The 11,955-nt window shown below is 42.6% G+C and overlaps 1 protein-coding gene across 1 annotated transcript; it reads right to left on the bottom strand.

Moving 5' to 3' along the window:
* Positions 1 to 1,354: 1,354 nt before the first annotated feature.
* On the bottom strand, positions 1,355 to 11,137 carry SAXO1 (stabilizer of axonemal microtubules 1). The gene is given in 4 exon segments (XM_013302550.3): positions 1,355 to 1,948; positions 1,950 to 2,325; positions 6,973 to 7,175; positions 10,965 to 11,137. Coding segments are annotated over 4 exon segments (1,257 nt in total). The 5' UTR covers positions 11,087 to 11,137; the 3' UTR covers positions 1,355 to 1,392.
* Positions 11,138 to 11,955: the final 818 nt, after the last annotated feature.

Here is an 11,955-nt window from a genome sequence, read left to right as displayed (position 1 = left end):
TCCTGTTGTTAATATTCAAAATCGAGCAATATGCTAAGTAGCGTATTGCTATCCATTTTTATAAGACTAATTTCCACCCAGGATAAAAAAAATACACAAACCTGTAATACAGATAATTTACACACTAGACTCTCCTGGCTCTGCATTTGCTGCCAGCCTCATATCAAGGCATTGAAAGAACAGACAGACAGTTTGCTGCATAAAAGAACAATCTCTTCTGCAGCCACAAGCCCCAGCTGTTTTTTTTTTCCATACAAATTCTTGTTTCAGAATTGACAGAATTACAGGCTGATAAAGAAAATCAGAAATATAAATGAATAAAAAAGATAGAGAAGAAAATATATTTTACTGTCAAAGCTCAACATTAAAAGACATGAAGGTTCAAAAAGGCTGGTAAGACAGCAGGAGCTGAAAACAATGCCAAATATACTCTAGGTCAGCACTGCACTACAGGTGAGGGAATATTTTACAGATTCCTGGATTTCTGAAGGCTGTATGGAGCCATCAATGACCACATAGTTTGGCCCTTTCGTATAGTGCAATTTGTAGAGATTTGCCTAGCTGTTCCTGCTGCAAGCACATAATTTTTCGTTGAACTAGAGCATATGTTTAGAAAAGGCTTCTCAGACTGATTTAAGGACTTCAAGTGATGCAGAACCACTGTGCCTCTAGGGTGATTGTTCCAATGACTTCCCACCCTCAGGGTTAAGCATGCATATTTTCAGATGGAATATATTTGGCTTCAGCTGGCAAGCACATATGGAAGACTTCTATCCCAACAGGTGTCAAAGCTTTTCAAAAGTTTTAAAATGCATTTGTACAGAAAATTCTCTTCCACTTCCTCGTCAAAAGTAGCCACTTTGATGGTGAGACACAAGCCTTTCCTCCAGCATGCAGCAGCTCTACCTAGCACTTGAGCTAAATACTCAGGAAACAGCCAGACCTCAGACTTTGCTATCCAGCCATGACTATTAAGTGTGACTACACAGCATGTAGTTCATCTGAAGAGGCTGCCCTGCCTCTGCCATCACAGACACAGCTGAATCCCCGTTACACTAAAAATATTGTGTGTTGCTACAAGATCTCTGTTTTAGTGTCTCAGCAGAGGGATTTCTCTCTCAAATAAAGAGCAAGAGTTAGGTGAGAAAAAGAAACAAAATGCAGAGAAGCAAGCACCAATGTGTCTTTTCCCTGGATTTTATGTGTTTCATTTGAGCAAAAGATCCAGTAGAAGCCAATGCCTGGGAATTAAGTTTATTTTAAGAGCTCTCCAAATATGAAATCAGTGATTGGTTTGAAAGAAGGTTACAAAAAAAATCAAACTGTCATTTGTCATTGAGGCTCTGCTCTTTGAATATATCTTGAAGAACACTGCATCCACTATTTTTTCCTTCAGTGTCCACCTTGCAGGAATTCACTCTTGGAAGCAGGGAGATAGAATTTGTGACCATCGGCATCAGTTCCCTCAAAGACGTAACCGGGTGGGTCTTTGTAAGAGGCCAAGCATCTAACAATGCCCTTTGGTGTGTAGCTGGTAGAGTAGATCGTTTTAGCATCTAGCACAGTATGATGCTTTGGGCCTGACCAGCCAGGTTTATAGCTCTTCACAGCTGTAAGCAGATGAGGCACATAGTGGGTCTGAAAGGTAGTCAAGCAATCCATTGGTTTTGCTGGGAAAGTCAGCTCTGGAGTGTGAGTGATAGGTTCTTGTTTCTTGCACAGCCAAGGCTTATAGTCTTCCTTCATTATCGAAGAGCTATTGAATGGCTCAGTGCTTTTTTTAAACTGCTCCAAAGATCGACACATCTTGGCTGGCCTACCATTTGGGTGCTTGTAATGTGTCTGAGTAGTGGTGTGAAGGTCCATTTTCTCCAGAGGAGGAAGATATACATCAGGGTTTTTGCTGAATTTGGGAGGCCGTGGCCAAGCTCGGTATTTTTCCTGAAAATGGAAGATCATGATGCTTCAGCTGGTATGGTTTTGCAAGCTTGGCTGGCTGACCAGCCAGCCCCTTGTAAGAAACTTTGTGGGTAGTGAGATCATCAAACGGGACCTCATTGGCCTTGTATTTCTCATTTTTATGAACATAACGTTTCTCCAGAGGATGTTGCACATAATTCACTCTATAACTGGTTATATATTCAAAGGGAGCTTGGGTTTTCTGGACTAGATTCAGAGGTTTGCCCCTTTGAGTGGCAGCTGGCCCCCTGTAGAGATAGTCATCCTGGACAGTGGTTCTGTGGTTAAATTTTTCTTCTGATGGGCGAAACCTGTTGTTTGGTCTGATCAGCTCTGTCTTTGGTTCATCCCACAGCACGTAGTCATCTGAAATGTAAGAGGAAGCCTATCTAAGTGTTCAACTGAATTTCTTTGGTGAGTTTAAGCATTTACCATATTTTGTTTTGATTATTACATTTTTCTACTGTACTAAATATTTGTTGATGTTGTAATGATTGACAAATCCTATTAAAAGAGATCCTGTAGAACACATTATATACCAGTATGCTAATCCCTGGAAATGTTTAGCATCTACCAAAAAAAAAAAAATTGAGTGAAAATAGTCCTGTATCCTCCCATACCTACACAGATGGTGAAATGCAATGTCCTCATGCTCAGTCAACCAGAAATCATGGAAGTAGAGTATCATGGCACTGACTTTGACGCCCTTCATTTACCTTCCTGCAGCTATGTTGTGGCTGGCTCAGAGCACAGGCAGAGTATGCCTATGTCTGCAGAAGGCTGTTCAGGTGTCTCCCACAGTATCTCTGGGGCAAAGAGAACCAGATGCCTACCATCCCACTCTAACAGCCAATTTGCAGAGCTACCCTTCCTATTTGTACGTTCTCATTTGGGGATGACCTGATTCTCAGCTGCACAGATGTGATGCTGCCTACTGTTTGCTGAGTTCAGGGTTTTGTTGCTCATCTTGGTGTCAGCAAGCTGTATTCTGTGGCATCTCCTTGGCTCTTGACTTTGCTTTCTGTGGTACTCCTGCTGTCACTACAAACAGGAAGCAAGGAGAAGCTTGTACTTCTGTCTCCAGTTCTTCCTTATTAGAAAAACCATGCTGGATTTTGCAGACCAAGGCTACACTGATCTGAAGCATTGAATCATATCACAGAGACAGTCCATACTCCAGAAACCTTGTCATCTAAATTCATGACCAAGAAAACATTTTAGGCAGCATTTTAGAGACATTCGTATCTTCCTTCCTCAGCAGAATAGCAGGGAAAAAAATGAGGCACTGAGACTTAAAAAGATTTGCACTGAGTCACACTAGAAATCTATTGCAAAGCTGACTAACTCTCTGAACCAGTGCTGCAGCCGCAAGACTATGTATTTTCTCTTCCTAGTAATCTTGTGCGACTTACCCTAGAGAGTATCATGGTTACTGGTGAGAAGCTGAAATAGCCTTGGAGCTAACCCAAGTCTTTCTTTTTTTTTTTTTTTTTTTTTTCATTTTCCCTCCTTTCAAACCACATTGAGAGTCATGAGGCAAATAAGCTTCCAGCTGACTCTGCACAGTAAGGACGTCTAGATTTCAAAGTACTAGAGAGTAAATGATGCAATTAGGTATCAATATATTTGAACTTTCCAATCCAAACAGAGTTATTTCTTCTGAATGGCAGTGACTATTGCACTGCACAAACACAATTACACAAAGGACATGTTCGTTACAATGTGATGTTGATCAAAAAATAACTTTTTGCCCCTATTAGCTGTCTGTTTAAAGTCTTTCTGGTTCAAATCAAGTTCTCTGCCCTGGCACACAAGGGGAAGCAGCAGCCACAGGTGCCATGTTGCTCCCAGTGAGCACCCTGACCCTTGAGTACAGAGCTGCCCTCGTGCCACTAATTAGCATAGCCAGCTGGGAATGCAGGCCTGCCTGTGTGTGCCAGCATAGACTCATTTGCCACTAGTGGTGCCACTGAAGCCCAGGCTGTGTGCCCTGCTAGTACAGAGGGTTTTAAATGTCCCAGGTGCTCCTGTTTCTCTGGGGGAATAGGAGATGTCCAGGCACCATCACACTGGTGGGACGCTGACCTAGTGTCCATGCCTAGGTTACATCATTTTGCTGGAGAGATGGTCCACCAGGGTGAACCACGGCCATATACAGACACACGTCATTACAGGAATAAAGTCTTATAAAGTGAGAAACTAATGAGATTCAGACCATCTCTAAGCAGTCTCATTCAGAGATCTAACATTTCAGAGGCCAACCAAGATTCTCCCATCATCTTTGCTGGAAAATAGTCTGTGCATTTTGGACATTAAAAAAGCTTTTGCAAAATATTCAGAAGAGGACAAGCAAATCCATCTGTCTTCAATTTCAAAAATTTACAAGCTCTACATATTTGGAGACCTCATAGGCATTATGAATTTATTTTACTTAATGTAACCCAGCAGTGCTACTATTCCTTCAAAATATGTTATGATTTTATTGTAACTCTAATTCTTCTCCCATAGATATTAATAGTTTCCCACGTAGCACAATCTTGAAAACATTAGGGGGTACAGGAGGGAATGGAGGATATGAACCATATGTTATTGGAGGGTTAAGGACACCTCACTATAACCAAACAAGACAAATCTAAAATTAGATTGCATACCTGCAAATAGATAGAAACAGCAATATGTGTAGCTTGGAAGAGATAAGAATTTTGAAAGCTTAAGTTTCAAATTCATCTGATACTAATTGTGATATGCAATAGCATCATCTTAAACCTACAGTGTTGTCTGGGATATGGTGTGTTTAGCAGGAAGGAGAATACAGTAGAAAAGTAACAAAATGCCAGTGTCTCACTGTCTTATATGCTGGTTAAATATTTGAATTATGATAATTAGTTGAATAGCATGTTTCAAAATTACATATTTGAGTAGTGATCAGTAAAACCTAACAATGCTTGGAAAACAGCACAATGAAAAGTTTATTTTTTTGTGAACCTGGGCCTTTAAAGGGGAATTCATTCAGTATGCAACTTCATTTTTGAAGGGGTTTGGGCAAAGATTTCCATTTGCAGTGCTTTGAAAAATACTGCAAATTATAATCAAACGTTGCTGTGATACGTTTTATTAGAGTTCTGGAGTAACAGTTAAGGTGCTGACCTAAACACTGATAAAAAGACAAAGATATACATCTGGTTCAGACACAGAGAAGTTAAGGATATCTAAACACAGAAGGATCCTCCACTTGTGCAAAGCAGCCTTTTTTTACTGGCTTCGCTGAAGCTATTCCAATGAATACCGTCTGGTCACAATGTCTATGCAAAACAAAGTGTTCAAAATCATGTAAACGTGGGTATTTTGCACCTGCAGGTCATAGTATTCACAAGTCAAGTCATTTTAAATGGACAGTATTTCCTGTGTGCTTAATGTAAAAATTCTAGTTTATGCTGTTCCAAACCTGCAGCTGCACTAGAGTCTGACTTTCAGTCATTTCAGCTGGGTAATCTTAACACTGCATTCACATACCTTTTATTTCCTTACTTCCTTTATCATTTTGAGTTCCAAGAAAAAAAATTGTTTCTGTACACTGGACAATGTACAGACATGCATGACATGCCAGCTCCAATCATAAGCTTTTATATTTGTACAGCATAATGAAATGAAATGAAATTATTTTAAGAAATACACAAATGCTAGCTATCTGCTTAGCAGTGTTAGCTGGAAGGAATGCAGAGGGGAGGCAAAGTCCTCTGATTTCCTACTTATGACTTACTACCAAAACTAGCGCAGTTGCTGTAACTGTGTAAATGGAAGTTTTCTCCCAGTGCATGCAGAAGAGAGGTAGAGAGAAGGTGGAGGAGAGGAAGGAAGGAAGCCCCTGACGTGCGGAATTAGACTCTATAACTCGAAAGTTATAAAGTAGGTATGTTTATTGCGCGCAGATGCACGGGGGATCCCTCCTCCACAAGCGTGCATACCCGAAGTGAGGAACCATCTCACATTTATACAATGAACAAATGAATATTCAACTAACGCCTATACATATTCGTTACCTAAACCCCGCTTCGTATGTTAATTAGCTTATCAGTCCGTTTCCTGGAATGTGGTGGTCTTGCAGGTTTGTAGGTGATTCATGTCCTTGTGACCATCCAATCTTCTCCAGCAAGGAGACTTAGCACTCCCTCCCTCTAGATAGCATTTGAATGTCTCTTATCTTTTTCTCATTCTCTTTTAAATAGCCCCTTTGTTAGAGAAAGAGGGGCAGGCGTCTCCCCGTCTCCCCTTTGTTAGAGGAGGAGGGGCAGGCGTCTCCTCAAAACTGTAGTTGTCACCGCACCCATGACTAGTCACCATACCCACATTCCTTAAGCAGACACATACAATCACAATCCATGTCCATTATCCCCATTTCACACTATTTCTCCATATCACCCCCAGAAAGACAAACCACCTACACTGTTACTGCTGCTGAGGAACAAGGGCAGAGTTAGATGCACACAGAGATCTGTTTTATCAGGAGTAGAGCTTGAGTGCTTTGGACATTTGTGTGGAACTTCTGTGTGTCTGTAATTGCCATACACATCTCTTGCACACCCACATATTAACTCTGCAGCACACCCAAAAAAAGGGTCCCATGCTTCATGACCTGCTCAGACCCAGAAAATTCTACATATATTGGATGTGTCTGATCTACTGAATGTACGGACCAGCCCTGCAAGTATACCAAGAGTATGTTCAGTGTATCCTGAAGATGATGATGCTGGACCCACTTGCAGGGGTTCACATGGCCCTGCTTCTACCTAGACTGCCTGTAGGCCTGTCAGATATGCAAAGCAGCTGAACTCAGAGAGATTCCAATGCTACCATTAATCAGAGCTGTATTCCCAACTATTTGTGTCTATGTGTTCCCACACAACTTGTTGACATATGCAGACAGAAGAAATAACAACTGCACTGTTTTGATCTGTCTCCTTCAAAAACTGAAGCTACTGGTAAAGTTCTGAGAGGAGCTGCAAGGGCACATACCTTTGTAACTGGTTCTTGTTTCCATCTTGGAGCTGAGGCTGTGTCTTATCACATGGGAGAGGCATGGAGGTACTCGAGAGAGAATGTAGAAGTTATAAACTTGTTTATAAGTGGTGGTTAAATCCATACGCTCATCACTCTTGAGATACTTTTCAGCTGGTTTAAGTTTCTGTGGCAACACTTCATGAGCTATGTAATCCTTCCTGTGAATAGAATAATTTAATTATGTCTTTTGTCTTAAGGAAAAAATTATGTTCCTTTTTCTGGACACACAAAGAAATTAATACTTCCCCTTATCTCCACAGCCTAAGGAAGCCTGGATAGAATACAAGCAGTTAATGAAACACACAAGCCTTCCACATTTGGAAACCTGGACTCTGAAAAAGGCACTGAGGCAGCTCTGGACAGCCTCAGGCAGAGGCAGCTCTGGACAGCCTCAGGCAGGCGAGATTCCCCCTTCTTTTCACCCAGTGAGGTTAATGGCCTTACACAAAGCTATCTCTGTTTTACATCGGACTTACATCAGAAGACCTAACTCCTTTTTAAAGCCAAATAATTACAGCAGGGTGTCTTGTACACATGGGAAACCTGAGAGAGGCAACAATAGCCTTCCCAGACAGTACACTGCAGAGCAATTCAGCCAGGATCAGGAGATAACAACAGAACAGCTTTATCAGCATGGTCAGTCAGTCAGCTTTTTCTCAGGTACCACTGTAAAAAAGCTATTTTAAGATACTGGAGCATTATATACTGTTACTTACTCCAAGAAAACATTACAGAAACAAGATGGAGAAGAAAATAACATTGCCATCCAACATTCACTAACCTGAACCTATTTCACTGCCCGCATCCTTTGATACAGGGCAGAGAGTCTGCGCCTGGCACCAGCGAATTCAGCCTGTAATGTCAGAGTACTTTCCCACAGGTGTGCAGATCTGTTTACACCATTAGCAGCTGGCCAGGACAAATGGTCAGTGCAGGAGCTATTCTAATAATATTGTGCTTTACATCTGGAGTGGTGCTAGGTGGGCAAGAGCCTGAGCCGCTGAATATACTGTATTAATTACATATTTTAGCAAATAACAAGGTACTCAAAAGTCTGTGTGGACCAGGAAAAGAGAACTGACATTGCAAAGCATTAGATATAGGGTTAAAAACAGAAACGCAGAAGTTAAAAAAAATCCAAGAGCATCAAGAGGTGTCCACAAATGTTGTAGCCCCTTGGCATATTTTTGTCAGCAATTTAAAACCAACAGCTCTTTCAAGAAAAAGACATGCAGGAATACAACAGGCATGCAGCACCCTCAGTAGCAGCGAGGGCACAGCAACAGAGAGGGTCTTTCCTGAGCTACCCACAGCACACCACACAATCCTACATTTGAAACAGCTGAGCCTGTACAGGAGGCAAGTAACAGATCACAGGCCGGCAATTCTTCACCAGCATGATCAAGGGTTTTCTGTCAGTGGGAGTACCTTTTCCCACTCTGACTACTGCAATACAACAGAATCTGCAGTGGAGATAGTAGACACTGATCTGCTGATAAGGGAGTGCCAACCTGCATCCAAGATGCCATGAAAGATGGTATGCCTGCAAGTCCCAGACTTTATCAAGGGAGTTTGCTGTTCCAGTGTGACACCTAACACTCAACAAAGTGCTATTAGAGAGGACTGCTGACAACTCAGTGCCCACTGGCCTCACAGTCCCTGCAGTTACTCTCATTCTCTTCATCAGTTCATTCTGAGTTTAGCCACATACAACCAGAGCTTTTAGCAGCCCTCCAATAGGTGGTGGCACTTTTCCATTAGGCCATGGTACTTTGACACTGGGTGTATTTTCTTACCAGTGTTGCCTAGAGGACAGCAAGACCTGCAATCCAATGGCTAACTGTTCAGGCTCTGTGTTTTCTCCTCTCAGAAGGGTAGACAAGTTTTATATATTTGGTAGAGTACATGCTCTGAAGAAATATAGGGAGTTTCTGCACTTTCTTAGCAGACTACTTTTCAGAAATTGTACTAAAATCCAGGAGTAACAGTTACTGTGGGAATTGCTAGCCTTTTCTGAGCCAGTATAGTTTTGCTGATTGAATGGCAAGTTTCTAAGGACTCCTTGACAGACCCCGCACAGTGGTTGCCCCTCCTCAACTGCCTTAAGAGTACACCACTGAGCCCAGGATTTAGTTATAGGCAGACACAAAGATATCTAGCTGCTTTGTCTCATGCTGGAGATGGAAGGCACATATACAAGTGAAGTCTGCTCTTTGAAACTCCCTGATTCTTTCAGTCATTGCTGAAAACTCACATGCGGACAGAGGTATCTCAAATGTAAGTTGGGCATTTCAGACTTCATCAGCTACATTTGTGATTTAAACTGACAACTTTTTAAAAGGCATAGGTAGAGGAAGGAGGTGGTAGAGCTTCTTCCATGTCAGGATGAGTACTGAGGGAGCTGGCAGAAGTGCTCACTGAGCCACTTTCAATCACTTATCAGCAGTCCTGGCTAACTGGGGAGGTCCCAGTTGACTGGAGGCTGTCAAATGTGATGCCCATCTACAAGAAAAGCGGGAAGGAGGATCTGGGGAGCTACAGGCCTGTCAGCCTGGCACTGGTGCCGGGGAAGGTTATGGAGCAGATCACTCCAAGTGCCATCACATGGCATGTACAGAGCAACCAGGGGATCAGGCCCAGACAGCATGGGTTTATGAAAGTCGGGTACTGATTGATGAACCTGATCTCCATCTTATGACAAGATGACCAGCTTAGTGGATGACAGAAAGGTGGTGGATGCTGACTACCTAGATTTCAATAAATCCTTTGACACCATTTCCCACAGCATTGTCCTGGAGAAATGGCTGCTCATGGCTTGGATGGGAGGGCAAATGGGTGGTGTTAAGTGTTAAGACTTTATTAAGAGCCATTGGCATCTCATAGGTCTCTAATTCATAGAATCATAGGACAATAGAATGGATTGGGTCGGAAGGGACCTTAAAGATCACCTAGTTCCAATCCCCCCATCACAGGCAGGGACACCTTCCATGAGATCAGGTTGCTCAAGCCCCATCCAATCTGACCTTGAACACTTCCAGGGATAGGGCATCCACAGCTTCTCTGGGCAACCTCTTCCACTATCTTGCCACCCTCACAGTAAAGAATTTCTTCCTTATATCTAATGTAAATCCATCCTATTTCAGTTTAAAGCCATTAGCCCTTAGTGTCCTTTGATGTCACAAAGATAGTGAACATCAAGATCAGGCAGCAGCTGCTGTTTGAGGCAGCAGCTGCTGTTTGAGGAAAGCAAAGTCCTCAGATTCATAACAAAGGATAAGATTCCTACTTCTTACAAGTTTCTTCTGTGGACAAGCACTTGGCACGTCACTCTACCAGCAGCAGGGAAGTCTCAGAAACTACTTCCAACAGGGAAATGGGCACAGTGCAAGTGTGAGGACTTCTGCCAAACACCAACATTGAGTAACAACATGGATGAGAAGCAGAAATAGCCCAGCAATCCACCGTGACTACCCTGAGGACAATACTAACACCCCCTTTCAGTCATCAAACTCTACCTTATTCACAACTCCTTGGAAACTAGTCACTTATGTTACAGTGTGCAAAGTGCCACACAAAACCCAGAACAGAAGAAAAATATTCCTCCAGTATCATCCATACTTTCCCAGATCACATTTCTGCTTCCCAAAACAAAGAGTGAGCAAAAGTCAAGACCACGACAGTGCTTCTGTGGCCCATGTATTCTCTGACCAGATCACATCTCAGCCTCCAGGAAGTGCAAGAAAAATAGCTGCTTGTCTCCACTACAACTGGCCTCACACAGACCTTCACTCCTCCTTCACAGAGCCCTCATGAGAGTTTGTACAACCGTAACATTGCTCTTTTCAGGCTCCCCTTGTGAAAACAAATCATTTTTTTCTCCGTTACCCATCTCTCACACACACATTATCTAAGTCACAGTTCTCACTCTCTTTCACTACTTTTCATACTTTGTAGTCGAGATGCCTTCCATGGGTATCTGTGCCGTCTTGGATGCTTCCTTCGGTTTTAATGAGCCTCTGGGAACAGTGATGGGATAAAGTGGGTATTGCTCCGTGTACTCCGACAGCATGCATGGCTTCTCACTCTTTTCATACAGCCTGGTGGGCAGGTGTGAACAACGGTGACATCTGCAAAGGAAAAGACCAGCACAGGAGTTGTGACTCACAGGTAGCTGATTAATAACACCTCATTGTGAAAGGCCACTGCAGACTGCAACTACAAAACAGTGGATAAACAAGCATTGCGATAGCTGCTACAGCCTTGGTTATTTAAAGTGGAAAAGCATAACCTGCATAAAGAAAGGGTTCTTTCAGTCTGCTACTGTAGCCTGCAGTCAAAAAATTCCATGAAGCCAACAAAAACACCCTAAGAAAAGCAAGTTCATCTAGATGAAGAAAAACACAAGTTAATCTGAGATACAGCCATGTGTCCTAGTCTGGTAGACTAGAAGCTCTATTTAATGTCCCTTTTGTTCCATTTGTCATAAATTTATTACCATACTTTACCCACATATTGAGCTCACTAGTGTAGACAAATGAGCAAAAGGGTAACAGCTGAGGAGTCTCTATTCACTCACTCTTGGGCAGCACTGCTCTGCCCATCTTTCTTTCTGAAAGCAGCTCAGTCTGGGTACTGCGAGACCTCTCCACAACATGCACCAAAATGAGGACAGTGAGAACAAACTGATTTTCTGATGAAGCTCCCTCCTGACTCTAAAATTCCACCATGGATCACCCATCATTGGTGACCTGCTTCTTTCCACATTGGGACGAGACCAGATCAGCGTGGGCAAGGCTCACCCATAAACCAGAAAGAGGTCCGGGATCCCACACTCAGACTTCTTCCCAGAGACATAACAGTTTATGTCCCTTTCTGTTTTGAGCCAAACCTGCTAGAGTCAATGCAAAGGCTGTTGATTAAGGACTTCAGGAACCAGCC

The sequence above is a fragment of the Falco peregrinus genome, chromosome Z (assembly GCF_023634155.1).
Source record: "Falco peregrinus isolate bFalPer1 chromosome Z, bFalPer1.pri, whole genome shotgun sequence".
Classification (NCBI taxonomy): domain Eukaryota; kingdom Metazoa; phylum Chordata; class Aves; order Falconiformes; family Falconidae; genus Falco; species Falco peregrinus.
The sequence above is the reverse complement of the archived record's forward strand: the minus strand, read 5'-3'. Positions and strand labels throughout refer to the sequence as shown.